General features: G+C 49.8%; 2 protein-coding genes across 5 annotated transcripts in view; one reads left to right on the top strand and one right to left on the bottom strand.

The window, feature by feature from the left end:
- The first annotated feature begins 1,025 nt into the window (after positions 1–1,025).
- mfsd4b (major facilitator superfamily domain containing 4B) lies at positions 1,026–5,878 on the top strand. Of its 3 annotated transcripts, XM_053880682.1 has the most exons (5): positions 1,026–1,288; positions 1,347–1,587; positions 3,120–3,288; positions 3,365–3,481; positions 3,553–5,876. In XM_053880682.1, the coding sequence occupies exons 2-5, from the start codon at positions 1,375–1,377 to the stop codon at positions 4,761–4,763; spliced, it is 1,710 nt and encodes a 569-aa protein (XP_053736657.1). In that variant the 5' UTR covers positions 1,026–1,288; positions 1,347–1,374; the 3' UTR covers positions 4,764–5,876. The 3 variants fall into 3 exon arrangements, with proteins under 3 accessions (XP_053736657.1, XP_053736656.1, XP_053736658.1); XM_053880681.1 differs by having other exon boundaries at positions 1,026–1,587; positions 3,553–5,877; XM_053880683.1 differs by lacking the exons at positions 1,026–1,288; positions 1,347–1,587 and adding an exon at positions 2,253–2,793 and having other exon boundaries at positions 3,553–5,878.
- Positions 5,363–14,599, bottom strand: part of rev3l (REV3 like, DNA directed polymerase zeta catalytic subunit) — a 30,903-nt gene continuing 21,666 nt past the window's right edge. For both annotated transcript variants that reach the window (XM_053880679.1, XM_053880680.1), the window contains exons 14-32: positions 13,703–14,523; positions 13,537–13,628; positions 13,346–13,468; positions 12,926–13,115; positions 12,721–12,832; positions 12,518–12,633; positions 11,748–11,866; positions 10,951–11,069; positions 10,729–10,870; positions 10,400–10,644; positions 9,919–10,027; positions 9,235–9,441; positions 9,053–9,162; positions 8,861–8,975; positions 8,398–8,535; positions 8,045–8,235; positions 7,571–7,817; positions 7,066–7,278; positions 5,363–6,133 (exon numbers count right to left, since the gene is read on the bottom strand). In XM_053880679.1, the coding sequence (XP_053736654.1) occupies positions 5,993–6,133; positions 7,066–7,278; positions 7,571–7,817; positions 8,045–8,235; positions 8,398–8,535; positions 8,861–8,975; positions 9,053–9,162; positions 9,235–9,441; positions 9,919–10,027; positions 10,400–10,644; positions 10,729–10,870; positions 10,951–11,069; positions 11,748–11,866; positions 12,518–12,633; positions 12,721–12,832; positions 12,926–13,115; positions 13,346–13,468; positions 13,537–13,628; positions 13,703–14,523 (3,550 nt within the window). In that variant the 3' untranslated portion in view covers positions 5,363–5,992. The remainder of the gene's footprint in view (positions 6,134–7,065; positions 7,279–7,570; positions 7,818–8,044; positions 8,236–8,397; positions 8,536–8,860; positions 8,976–9,052; positions 9,163–9,234; positions 9,442–9,918; positions 10,028–10,399; positions 10,645–10,728; positions 10,871–10,950; positions 11,070–11,747; positions 11,867–12,517; positions 12,634–12,720; positions 12,833–12,925; positions 13,116–13,345; positions 13,469–13,536; positions 13,629–13,702; positions 14,524–14,599) is intronic.

The following is a 14,599-nucleotide window of genomic DNA, read 5'->3' as shown; positions in this document are numbered from 1 at the left end:
GAAAATATGATGAAAACATTTGTGAAAAATATTGAGAACAGAAATATAAGAAAATACAAATTCATTTACAAGTGACATCGATATGGATATGCCAAATATGGTGGTGGTGTAGTTCATGAAATATTATGTTATTTTACGTGTTTTTTTTTTTTTTTTTTTGGTTCGTCCCTTAACTGTACTTTCACTCCTAAAGAGCGAATTACATGTTTTTTCTTCTCCAAAAAATAGGGTGTAGTCACACGGAGTAGAATGTTGTGGTGTTCGGTTTTTTTTTTAACTGTTGGTTTCAGGACTTATGAACCTTCAAAAGTCTGTCGATATCAAGCCTAATAATTAAATGAGAGAGAGAAATAAATGAGAAAACCATTGCGATGCAACGCAAAAACAAGAACAAAATAAAGACAGATTACAAAAACAGCGTTTTCAAGTTCTTCCAAATTATTGGAGGAAAATAGAAAACGTTTTTCTGTTTAATTTCTCTCCCTAAATAATACAATATTATAGTATTGTGCAATATAATATTATATAATGTATTTCATTGAATATATATTTTCAACATAGCAAAAAAAAAAACATACACATACATGTATATTATAAAAAAACAATTTTAGTTTCAGTTACAGTTTCTTAACTTGGTTTCCTCATTTGAAAAATAAAAATAAAAAAATATTAATGATGTTGAAAATCTAATTAATAAAAAAACATACATATACATATTTTACATATTTTAAATGAGTTACATTTTCAACATAGCAAAAGAAAAAAAAAATATATATATATATATATAATGTAAAATAATAAAATATAAAATTATTTTATCAATGACACCAGCCTAATACTTGCTATTTTGAATCATATATGAACAGGAGAGTATCATCTGTATCCACTGGTTTATCTTTGGTCCGACACGCTAGTGGAAAGTCGGTATTTAAATGACGCATTATAAACGTTTAGCAGGAAACCCACTTTAACGGGATGCTGGGGTTGGATCACATGGTCGGGAGTCGACCAATAGAAGGAGTGGATTGGTCAACCAGGAAGTGAACCTGCATTTCCCTGTTAAATGACAGTTAAGTAGAGTTCGTGTTGAAGTATCGATTGTGGGACTCTGTTGTTTAACATTTCACTAAACGCCAAGCGCTTGTGGTCCAGACTGGCGAGTGAGCGAGACGATCACACGCGCGCTCTCCGTGACGTCTCTCCGGCCGTCAGAGTGAAGCAGCTGTCGCCAGCATGGGCGCCTTCACCTGAAGCTGCTGGCCGCTGCTGGGAAGCCTCGCACTTCCGGGTAACCTGCCGCCTCCGCTCCTGTCCCTCCTGAGCTCAGTCATGACGTCCTCCGCCAGGAAGAAGAAGCAGGTTCGCTTCGCCAGCATGGAGGACGAGGAGCAGGAGGAGGACACGCTGTTCGACCAGCGGAAGGACGCCAGCAGGGCCGGCCTCAAGAGCGTGCTGAAGGCCGCCAAGAGGCGCGCGAGCCCCGGCGGCGAGGCGCCGGAGGAGGCGGCGGCGGCGGCTGGAGCCGGCGGCGGCAGCTGCGCTCGCTGGATGGTCACGCTGGTGCTTTGTGCGTCCTTCCTGGGGCTGGTGAGTGGAAGAGCGCAGCACAAACACCCAGACACACGTCTGAACTCTCGCGTGCGAAGCAACGGCTTCACAGGTATAAACGCCGCGAGTCTGTTCCCGCAGTGTTTTATACGTTTCATTGCAACCTCCATGTTAGATGGAACTTCCTCACGCAGCAGAACGGGCCGCTAACATTGGATGTCCGAAGCGTCCATCAGCAGCCAGGGTCCCGCCCACCGCTGCACCAACCTCCCTCACAGTGTTTTAATTTTATTCATGACATGACGATTTTTTTTAATGAGTTACATTTTCAACATAGCTATATATATATATATATATATATATATATATATATATATATATATATATATATATATATATATATATATATACAATTTATACAATATACAACAATTTTGTTTCTTAACTTGGTTTCCTCATTTGAAAAAGATAAAAATAAAAAACAATTATTGATGTTAAAAATCTAATTCATTAAAAAAAACATATACATATACATATTTTAAATGAGTTGCATTTTCAACATAGAAATATACATATATATATATCAATAAAACACAATTTAGTTTCTTAACTTGGTTTCCTCATTTGAAAAAAATAAAATAAAAAATGTATTAATATCGAAAATGTAATTCATTAAAAAAAAGTACATATTTTAAATGAATTTTCAACGTAGCAAAAAATATATACAAAACAATTTAGTTTCTTAACTTGGTTTCACCATTAGAAAAAAAAACATTTTTTTTTAATTTTATTAATGACACCAGCATAATACTTATGTTGAAAATGTAATTCATAAAATATATACTTTTTAAAATGAATTCCAGTTTGTTTGTTTTATTAAATTCTAAAAACAAACCTCATGTATATAATAATTTTACTATTCCCCTCCATTTATTCTCTCGTCATGTTGCTGTCACTCATGAACCAATGTTGGCCACTTCTATTGTTGACTCCTGTAGAAGTTGAACACATCAGAACCCGTCCAACCGTCACTGAAATGAGTCGGAACAACGCAACAGACTTGACAAACATGATCCCAAAAGTGAGGCCACGACGACGACAGCACCGCCTCAGTCCCATCACTCCCTCGGCATATTTACACGCCTCTTCAAATATTGAACCGTCGTCATCCGAGATGGAACATGAAACATGTTCAGGAGTGTGGAGAACATCGAGTCACCAGCAGGTCCATGTCTTCAACCACTGGTCAGACTTGATCCTCGAGCAGTTTCTGTTCAGTGAGCCAGAAGGAAATACAGGGTCAGATTTGACTCCGACATGACGCAGTATTGAAGGGTTGATGAGGTTTCATGAAACAGTGTCTGGGGTTTTCAGAGGCCACCAGGTGGTGCTGTCTGCTGTAAAATATTTGGACTTGAACAAGTCAATGAAACCTCTCATCATTCCTAAACCAAACAGTGCCATCTAGAGGCCTCTGAAAAAGAGGACACTGTTTCAGGACGCCTCATCGACCCGTCACTGGTCACAACCTCTGGAGCATGAAGGTGTTCATCATGGCCGACGTGTTTCAGGGGATGAGCATTTCGGTTCTGGGTCCCACGTTTGAGGATTTGGCTCTGAACGTGAAGAAGAACATCAGCAACATCTCCTACATCTTCGTGGGCCGCTCGGGAGGCTACATGGCCGGCTCGCTCATCGGGGGGATCCTCTTCGACTGCATGAACCCGCACCTGCTGCTGGGTCAGTGAGGGTCACAGGGTGTTTCCGCTTCAACGGTCAGGTGTGTAACGCCGTCCTCTCCCCCCTCCCCCGGCAGGACTGTCGCTGGTCATCACAGCGGTGGGAATGTGCGCCATTCCCTTCTGCAAGGAGGCCGCGGTGCTGACCGCTCTCATGTCCAGCATCGGGATCTCCATGGGGGTTCTGGACACTGGTACCAGTCTCCTTCAGAAACCTCTCTAGAGTGGCTGTCTCACATGTGACCGGTGCGCGTCTATCCCGCAGGGGGGAACGTGCTGATCCTCAACACGTGGGGCGACCAGGCCGGACCCCACATGCAGGCGCTGCACTTCAGCTTCGCAGTGGGAGCCTTTGCTTCCCCCATCATCGCCAAGCTTCTGTTCGGCTCGGCCATCGGCAACATCACCGGCAACTCGTCCGCTCCGCTCGGCAAAGCGGCCGAGGATCACATGACCGTGCGCTACATGCGAGGCGGCCACCTCAAGTCCATGTGGGCCTACGTGGTGATCGGCTCCTTCGTCTTCGTCGTCGCCCTGCAGTTCTTCGTCTTGTGGCTGCGAGGGAGCTTCTCTCGTGACGTCACCCGCTCGGCCACCTCCAAGCCCCTGGTGGCCAAACACCACACGGCGCTGGTCGTCCTGCTCTTCTTCTTCTTCTTCGCCTACGTCGGTGCCGAGGTGGCGTACGGTTCCTTCATCTTCACCTTCGCTAAAGACTACGCCGGCATGGATCAGAGCCAGGCTGCCGGGCTCAACTCCCTCTTCTGGGGGACGTTCGCCGCCTGCCGCGGCCTCGCCATCTTCTTCGCCACCTGCATGTTCCCCGGCACCATGATCCTGCTCAGCCTGGTGGCCTCCACCGTCTCCTCCACGCTCCTCTGCCTCTTCAGCAGAGAGAGGGCCGCGCTGTGGGCCTGCACGGCGCTCTACGGCGCCTCCATGGCCACCATCTTCCCCAGCGGCATCTCCTGGTTGGAGCAGTACACCACGGTGACGGGCCACACGGCGGCGGCCTTCGTGGTGGGAGCGGGGCTGGGGGAGATGGTGCTGCCCGCCTTCCTGGGATTCCTGTGGGGGAAGACCCACAAGCAGCCGCTGCTCATGCAGCTGTCGCTCCTGACCGCCACCTTCACCTCCATCCTCTTCCCCGTCATGTACAAGCTCGCCGCGCCCGGCGCCCTCAGCCGCAAGCCGCTGGTCAGGAGCGGACGGGAGGCGGACGACAGCGAGTTTCGCCAGGCACTGCTGGACACCAGAGCCAACGACGACGAGGAGGAGGAGAACGAGGCCGACCAGTGGAACGACGCCGACTTCGAGGTCATCGAAATGGATGACACCGTCAGTCCCACAAGTTCTCCCAACAAAATAGCGAGTCCAGCCGAGGCCCCACTGCTGCTGCCGCCGCCGGCGGTCTCCTTCTCGGACTCGCCCCGCCGCAAACTGCTGCTGGCGCTGGACCGAGAGAAGAAAGACTGAGCCCTCCCTTGCTCCTACATGTGAATGAAGATGAAGCTTCATGAAGTTCAGCTCATGAAAGACCTTTTATAAAGAGCCCGCTCACCTGTGCCCAATGACAGAAGTGGACTTGGCTGTCGTCACGCTCTCATCGGTCCACAACCTCACAGGAAGTTGTTAAATCTGCCTTCTCATCGTATGCCTCGCCCCCAACCTGTGCACGTCAGAGAAACATCCTACATCCTTCATCCGAACTCGGGTCAGAGACCCTTGTCGATCCCATTCTGGACATCGTGTCCGGCCTCCTGTTTGTCTTTCAAAGCAAAACTGTACATGAAGTGTCTGCAGATTCTGCCAAAAAGCCAAACTGGATTTTACAATAAGCATTGCAAAGTGTGACTGTTCAAACTGCCGCAGTAGCTTTTTGATTGTTTTGGATTCGATAAACGCCACCTGCTGGCTGGAGGAAGTTTTCTCCGGTGACTGATGTTCATGGTGCGGACAAACGCGTTGACTTTTGCACTATAGTGTCGGTAGAAACAGGATGTGAGCGCTTGAACTTCCTGTTTGTGTCATGTATAAAATATCATCACTGTGATCCATCGACATTAAACCAGAAATATGTTTCAACAGCGTTTTAATATCTCAAACTTGCACCCACAGCAATAAAAACAACCATCAACCTTTTTCAGTTTTTACATTTTTTTACACAAATTCTGCTTCGGCTGTCGGGGAATCAAAGTTTTGTTTTAAAAACAACATCATAAACACACGAGGGAGTTGAAAGTCTTAAATTATCACAAAGTATTGCATCAGTCCCAGGTTTCAGCTCCAGTTCTCACCATCTTTAGTGTCAAATTCTGCCAAAATGGACAAGTACAATCAAGAGAACCGTGAAAAAGAAGGTTCGATTGCATCCGTGACTCGACAGGGAGAGACAGTATTACAGTATTTACACCAACCGAAGTCCACCGTCTGCATCTGAACACTTACTGCGCTCTTCACTCGGCCAGATGATGGCGACACGGCGGCGAACAAGTGTGAAGACGAACACCAGCCCTATGAGGGAGATTGAGGGGGGGGTCCAGTGCTGCCCCCCCGTGGCAGAACAAACACTTGTATAACAAATAACAGTTACGAGACAGATGAAGAACCCAGCAGGTTCAATTGAAGCACCATTCAAACAAGAACACAAGGATGGAGGGCACAACACGGAGACAAGGAGCAGGTCCGACCCGGTCCGGGGCTGATCAGAACTGCTCCAGGAGCTGACGCAGGTACGGTGCTTTGGACAGCTGTCTGTTGACGCCGGACACCTTGTAGAGGACCGGACAGTCCAGGGACACGCAGGGCACCTGGCGCTCCGCGCAGCCGCTGCAATTCCGACAAATCTGGAGACAAAAAAAAAAACAACACAAAATCCCCAAGTTAATAAACCGGGACCGGACAAACCCAGGAGTCATAGGAGCATCACCGACACCAGGGCCACAAGCCTGGGTCAATCAGGGGAGAGGATTGGGCCGCGACTCGTAGGGTCTCATGAGCACCACACAGTGGCTGTGGACAGGAAGGAGGTGGGAGTCACAGTCACCTGACTCAAGCTTCAGCTGGTGAAACAAGATGTACTGAACCATCTGAGTGCATATCAAGTCACTCTGGCCGGATATACCGTAATTTCCAGAATATAGAGTGCACAAGAATATTAGCCCCACCCACTAAATCTAAGAAGGAAAATCATACAGAAGCCGCAGTAGTCTATAAGCTGCGGGTGCAGTGGTGCTGTCCGTGCATTAGAAAGGTCAGTGGAGCTTAAAAATGCATGAGGATCACTTCTAAACTAGTTTGGAAAACGGGCTCCAGCATGGAGACTGACCCATGAAACAAACTGGGCAGTGTTCTGAACTTGAGTCATCAACTCCTCACATCTTTTATTGACATCAAAGTGCCCAAAATGCATTGCTTCTCATCTCCCGTCCTCCAGGAGTTTGTCTCTCTGGGCGGAGCTGCGGACACGCAGGAGAAAACAGCCCATTTTGGGTGCTTAAAGGGTAAATAAAAAGCCTCCAATTTCATCTGATTTCAGCCTGTAAAAGTCCATATATTATCTGTGCTGTTGTATAAGCCACAGGGTTCAGACTGAGAGAAAAAAGTAGCGGCACACTCAGGCTAAAGGCCTGGGTTCTACTGTGACGGCCAGATAGGGAGAGCCGCCAGTTCAACTATGTCTTCTGAGATCTACTGTGTCCACCATTGAGATGAGTTCCTGATTCACAGTGACACATCTGGAAGCTCAATCGCAGGCGAGGCTGTGATTTTGGCTGACCTTCAGCAGCTGCTCCTGCTGACTCTCCCACTGCCTCATGTCCTGGTAGAGGGTCACCGCCACTCGCTGAGGCTCGGCTCGGCAGCGCGAGCACACCCCCAGCTGCGTGAGCTCGTCGCACACGGGGCAGTGCAGCGTGGTGAAGTACTGGGAGATGGTTCCCTTCCTGCCCGGTTCTTCTCCTGGACCAACGGAGCAGGACGTCTTCTGGATCTGAGGAGGGGACGAGCGATGACAAACATCAGGCGGCTGCATCATTCAAGTGTTGCCTTGTCACGCTTCAGTCTGACCAGCAGGGGGCGCAAACCACCAGCTTACAGACAACTGAAACAAAGCAGGAGCGAGGGAGCCTCTGCTCTCATTGATCATTTCTCTTTTGTTCTCCCTGCACACGTGACTTTACACACGTGAGGCTCAGTGCTGCACTGGCATCATTTCAGAGTCACCTGAAGCCCATCACAGCCACTACTGAGTGTCAGCGGTCAGCACTGGAGGCAGATCTCACCCGGGGCAGCTCCTGGTACCAGCTGAACACGTCCACACCGATCAGCTGGAAGAGGCGAGCCAGTGGCGGCAGGATCTGCTTGGTGATGTAGTATGTGGCGTTGAGGCGGAGGCCGGGGTCCTGCAGCGCCTCCAGGGGCCGGCGCACCAGCTGGATGAGGGGCACGCCCGGCGTCCCGTACACGATCACGTAGGGCACCCGCTCGCCCACGCGAGGCTCCAGCCGCCGGTCGTAGGCCATCATGCGCCTGCGGGTCAGAGACACGAGGCTCGTGAATGAGAAGGCTTCGCTCTCACATGCGCCGCAGGAATCTGATTTCCACGGCCATTGCAAGCCGTGTTGCTAGGCAACAGTGTCAGGCACTGTACACACACGCTGGTGCAGCCAGACAATGAGCACCACGGGGCTGCAGTAATGGGATGCACCCGGGTACAGTAGCTGACACAGAGGAAGGCCGCGGCGCGGCGGTGCTACCTGCTGAGCTCCAGCGCAGGGACGCAGGCGCCCGGGCGGTACGAGCCGCTGCCTCGGTACTCTTTGGCGAAGGTGAGGTCCTGCATGCTGGCCCGGCCCTCCAGAACCTTCATGCACTGGCGCTGCACGTACTGCTTCACCTGGCTGATGTCGCGGGTCTCGAACAGCAGCTTGATGGAGCGTTCCAGCATCTGTGGGTCAAAGTCATTTCAGGAGATGTTTGATGCCACTTCATTGCACCTCCGTGTCCAGCCACCTCTCTGACCCAGACTGTGGCAGAGGGGAGCCATGCCAGGAGGCCACTGGCACCATGGCTAGTGTGAGGAGGGCGGGAGCCGAGGAGAGGCCGTTACCTTGGAAACAGCAGGGCAGCCGTCACGCCGCACGGTCTCGATCCCTTTGGCGTCAAACGCCGGCTCCTTCTGGTCCAGGCTCTCGTACATGTAGCCCACATATCGCTTCTTAGTCTGCAGCACGCAGGGCAGGTACACCTGAGACACACACACAGGCGATGTGACCACAGAAGCTGAAGACCTCTCAGACCTCTGCTCCAAAACTCAGTTGTAGGTTGAACTACTGCAATACACTTCCTGTTCTCAGGAGAATATGATCAAATCAAAACACGATAAACACTAGGTTTCATGAAACAGTGTCCTGATTATCACCAGAGGGCGCTGTCTGCCGTAAAATGTTTCTAATTCAATGAAACCTCACATCATTTCTAAACCAAGAGCGCCATCTAGTGGTCTCTGAAAATCAGGACACTCTTTCACGACACCTCACAGATCGATCCCATTGGCGCGATTCAACTGTTACCTTCTCGAACTTCAGCTTGACTGGCTTCGGGTTGGTGGCGGTCACAGCTTCGGCGATCTCGTTGCCGATCTTGAACGCCTGCTCCTTCGTTGCTCCTTTCAGCAGAACAAACAAGCTGCGGAAGGAACACAGACACACGGTCACTGAGGCCCTGGGTTGTGTCGCGTCCTCCATCTCTGCTCCGCAGCCCACCTGTCCGTGTCTCCGTACACCACCCGCGCGCCCCACTTTTTAGTGTCGTTGACCATCTTGATGGCTCGCTCCAGGGTCTCTCTCGCCTTGTGCACGATGCTGTCACCAACCTGAACAACACACTTCGCTCATAAGTTCTCCACCATCAGAGATCTGAGATCCCAGCGGCGTGACCTTCTGACCTCCACACTGGGCATCCGTCCGGAGTAGTTAGCCGCCGTGTAGCCGAAGGTGACGTTGGCGATGAGCTTGAGCCCCAGTTGGCGAGCGTGAAGCAGCTTCATCAGAGCCTTGTCCTGCTTGTAGGTTTTCATGGACTGCTTCACCATGATCCTGGTGTTCAGGATCTCCTCCAGCATGCTGGGGACCACCCCCTTTCGCACCGAGGACTGGACCAGAACAGAAACGGATCAAACAAGATGACTCAACTACTACGATTCGTTTCTGTGAGGTTGTGAAAAATGATTTCTGCGGATGTGGACAGGTGAAGGGAGGAGCCAGGGAAACGTGGAGTCACTTAAGTTTCATTAGGAAGCACATGGACACCAGAGTGGAACCACTGGCACTGACAAAAGTGTGATCACTCAGTTCATCATCACTACGTATCTAAATATCCCGCCATTGTCAGAGCTGCCGTGCGTCTTAATAACCTCATTTGGCGACGGCGTTGACTGTGCCACAGCTCGTGAAGCTGTGTTATGTAATGAGGAGACGGGAGCGAGGAGCCCCAGGGACCGAATTAAAGAATAAATGAGGGGAGGCAGAGCTGAGGGGGGGGGGTTCTGCAGATGTGCCTGGTGCTCACGCTAATAAAACCGGAGCATGAGACAGTGGCTTAGTCAAATAAGGTCAGGAGGAAGCCGTACCTTCACGAAGGCGATGCCGTTGGGCGACACGGTGATGTCATTTCGGAGCTGGTAGAGGAGGTCGGGAGGAACCCGCAAGGAGGTGCAACCAAACTTGAACTCCTCAGGCCTGAGAGAGACAAACATATTCATATTCTGCATCTGAGGGACGACATACATCCCAAGATATAATTAATGTAAGTAGAAACCACGAAATGAGAAATACTTTACTGCAGAAATGTGCCAGGAGCTACTTTCCCCTTATGTGGTGAGAGAGTAGACATGTTGGAGGTAAAGCAAAAACTGTGTTCCTACTGTTGCTATGCAACTAGAGTAATCCCTCTCAAGAAATATTTAAATATTTCCAGTTCCAACTCTCCCCGCGCTGAGCTGTGAACACATCAAACTCTCACGGTGGCTGTTCCAATAAAAATAATGAGGGAGGCAGCGTGCCGGCGGAGGAGTGTGTCCAGCCAGAGCAGGGAGAGTTTGGAGCGCTTACGTTCCCAGACTGTCGACGTGGCCCAGACAGGTGGAGTAGCAGTAGTTGTAGGCGATGACGATGGAGGGGTAGAGCGACTGGAAGTCCAGGACGACCACAGAGTTGCTGTAAAAACGGGACTCCGGCTCCATCACCAGAGGGAGGCACTGTGGCGCCCTCTGCTGGGCGCGCTGCTGGATACTGGGCGTCACTGGGATGTAATTGAGTGGCTTGGCCACACGCAGCATCATGGACTCCACCCGGTACTGAAGAAGAAACAGGAGGGAGAAGAAGAACAGTTGTTAAGTTTTTTTTAAACAGAGGTGTGAGGTCTGTAAGCCGCTCCACACCTGAGAGCCTCGGGTCAGCACGTGATAGAACTGGATCCCAAAGACGCGCGCCAGCTCGCTGGTTCTGCCGATGATGTCGTTCTGCTGCAGGAGCTGCATGCTGCCTCGCACGCGACTCACGTAGTGGTCCACCATCTTCCACCTGACACACACAGACATCAGCAAATTCTACAAGACTGACGGACTGCACCAGAAAAAAACGGATTACAAATGCATCACAACCTGTAGAGGTCAGTCTTGTGGTCGAACCAGTCTGAAAGAGTACGTCGACTGAAGAGCGGAAAGCGCTGATGCAGCACATGGAAGGCGACATTCTCAAAACTGTAGTTGTTCAATGTGACCTGAGGAAGTAAAGAGGGATAACAAGGTCATCCCCAGGGGTCAAACTCACAGGCGCGGTCAAACATTTTCTTATTTCCCTGAAATGAACCATGACAAATGATGATTTAAAGCTTTCAGTTTAAAACTGCTGCAGTGCAATACGGGACGGTTGAGGGAGTGGATGGAAGTGAATCAAGATGTCAACAGTTCTCATTTGCACAGACCCGTCCGGACATCATTCCGACCCCCTGTTGTCACCAATACTGCAGCGCCAGCACGTGACAAAGGTGGTGCAACAACCGCAGCGGACGGGTGACAACATCAGGAGAGGCCAAAGCTAATCGATGACAGATCAATCCCGATGCCACCCCTCCTCCCTGTTATCTCACAGAACAAGCATCAGCCATTAAACTACTCACACTACATGACCTAATCCTGATGGGCTCATCTGGTCGCTGCACTAAACCCTTCTCCTTCCAGGGAGAATATTTCATTAGTAACAATGGCGACAAGAGGTGGTGACCCTAAAAGAGCAGCAGCTCAGTCTGTCACAGGACACAACACTTGATGACCCAGCCGTCATCCTAACCACTGCAGATTATTTAACATGAGGGACAAAAGGAAAGGAGAGAAAAAACTTCATCACAGAACACAAGTGTGAGTGAGCTCAGCTGACAAGGTCAAGCTGGAACACCTGCCTCAGTCTTCATCACTCGCCACAGGTTCAGCGTGATTCGACCAATAAAGTTGATCTCTGTCATGGTGTCTGCGCCGTAATCGTCCCTCTCAGATGCAAATCGGTTCTCTTTGGAGTCACCTGAGGACAAGCAGAGCCAGACAGACGATCAGAGAGAGGGAGGGAGAAAGGAAGGGAGGGAGAGTGAGAGAGACAGTGGAGGGAGGGAGGGAGGGAGGGAGGGAGAGTGAGAGAGACAGTGGAGGGAGGGAGGGAGGGAGGGAGGGAGAGAGAGTGAGAGTGGAGGGAGATGCCGCCGGCTTTCCATTCATGTGGTCTTCTCACACAACAAAGATACAAAAACAGACACTGATGTTGAAATATTCAGACGGAAACAATAAAATTATTCTGCCTATTCTCTGAAGAAAACACATTCGGTTTCATGACCTGGATTATTTTTGAAGAACATATGGCACAATACCTCAATAAACAGCAGTCTGTTTTGAATGTAATGAACTCTTCCAACAAGTTCACATCACAACTGAAAGCCTTTTCATTTTTATAGCAGTAAGTTCCTACCAATTAAAAACAATAAAACCACAGTGTAACAAATCTTAAAAACAAAATAAAAAATACATATGAACAGCAATTAAAATGTACAATTAAATTTGGGATTTGGACATTTTGGTCTGAGCTTGTTGCAAGCGGTAAATAAGTTTGGATGGAAAGAAAAGAAAGAGGAAAAATGAATCCTTTAAAATGATGTTAACAGTGACAGACGTCGCCTCTTACCTGGGACTCGCGACAGCTGCTGGCACAGGTCGACGCCCAGAACGGCCGAGCGCTGGAGCAGGTAGCCCCACGAGTGCATCTGGATCTCATACCCAAACAGAATGTCTGGGTCGAACCTGCCAACAGAGGAAACACAGATGGTAACACCTCTAATGAATCACAGCGGTGACCTTGAGGAGTGGGGTTGTGGATGAGGCTCACACCTTCTCATAAGTGTCACCAGCTCCTCGAACAGCTTCTTCTCGTCGGTGGCATACGTCACCTGCAATCCCGAGACGCCCGACCTGACCAGCAGGGGGCTTTTTCCTCTGTGACCTTAAAGCAGAACCACCGTGTCATCTTTTAGCAGCTGTGCATCAAGATAGCGTAACTGCAACTGTATCCATCATCAAAACAAAAATGGAGCACCTCCGTCACCACTTTGGTGGTCGTCCACCACGATGGCTCCGGTCAGCTGACAAGCGTCCATATCTGGCAGAGGAGCATCAGAGCTGAGGCAGTAGAATAAGGCACATATGGGGTCGAACTCGGGGTCGGGCTCCAGGTCACGTCTGGTTCTTGCATGCAGCTCCATGCCCATGAGAGTGAGATACTGGACCTAAAGAGAGAGAGAGAGAGAGTTGAAACTGACTCTAGAGAAAAGGTGTACATTTCATTGTGTTTGCTTTTTCTGCAGCCAATACAGATTAGCACGTGAACCTCACCTCCAGCTAATAACACTTGCCATTGCTATAAAAGAACTTGTCAACCAAATGCAGTAAATTCTGTGGGGAAGACACTTCCTGTGATAAAACCAGATCTGAAAGTCCCGTGTGACTGACAGCTCACCTCGTGCAGAGCTTTGGCTTCCTGCAGGTTCTGCATGCTGATTTTGAAGCCGTAAGAGTTGGTGATGCTGGGACCTTCGATCTGAGAGTTTTCTTTCTTTGGAACACTTGAAGCAAACTGATTCTGTGCGGGAGAATTCAAACGATTGGTCATTACAACTAGTTCTCGGGATCAGAGGTTGCATTTCAGACCTTCATCTGTGTGGTCAGCAACATTCTCCTCAGAGGCTCAGCTTGACTTCTCCTCCTCCTCCTCCTCTGCTGTCTCTGAGAAACTTGGTCATCTACAGATGAATTAAAGACAAGCATAGAAAAGTCAATCCACAATCATGGGACTGGACGACTTCTCTGTACGCACCCTGAGTTATTGGGGTGCTGCACACTGGCTCCAGATCATCATTTGTGCTTCGCTGCCTCCTTAAAAACGGGGTGCAGTGAAGCGGGTCAGGGCTTACTGCCTCATCTTCCTTTTTGCAAGCGTGAATCAAAATGGGACTTAGGTGGTCCTCGGGTGAATTTTTGAGCGAGGATGGGGAGTTCTCACATCCATTAGGGCTGAGCATTGTGGACGCCGATGTGTCATTCACCGTACACTGCTGCCAGGTGGGGAGTTCGGGAGACTCAGGAGAGTGGACTCTGCTGCTTTCCTGCTGCTCCGGAGCATCCTGCTCTTGACTGGGGCTGATACTGGTTGATCTGCGGTGGCAGTCTACGATGTTGAGGCGAGGTATGATCAAGGAAAGGTTGCGTTTCTTTCTCCGCTGATCCCTGGTGCTTCCATGTCGCTCACTCTTTGCAGGAGAAGAATTGCAGGGCTCATCATTCTCCTCCACCACGTCTTTCTTCAGCGGGTCTTCTCTCCTTTTGCTTGTTAAAATCTCATACTGTTTCTTGGCTTCCAACCACAGAAGTACACGCTCTCTGCTTGGCGGAGATTTGCAGGGCAGGAGGATGATCTTTTTGTCGTTGGGTGAGGACGGGTCATGTTTGGTCTCCTCCTCTGTGACCTCTGCTCTCACAGACGGTAGCGCGGATGACGTTACCGTGGTGGCAGGGTGGGTCATCGCTGAAAAGGCTGTCTTCCACAAATGCAGGCCGTCTAAAGAGAGTTCGCCGGTGAACTCGGGCAGCTGCTTCGCCAGTCTTGTTTCTATAGTTAGCTTCCTGCCTCCCACCTCCCTGAAGGAAACATGAAAGATGAAGTCATGAAAGTGCTTGTAACGCATGACACAAACAGAGAGAACCAGCATATCCA

This window comes from Synchiropus splendidus, chromosome 12, assembly GCF_027744825.2.
Source record: "Synchiropus splendidus isolate RoL2022-P1 chromosome 12, RoL_Sspl_1.0, whole genome shotgun sequence".
Taxonomy (NCBI): Eukaryota; Metazoa; Chordata; class Actinopteri; order Syngnathiformes; family Callionymidae; genus Synchiropus; species Synchiropus splendidus.
The sequence above is the reverse complement of the archived record's forward strand: the minus strand, read 5'-3'. Positions and strand labels throughout refer to the sequence as shown.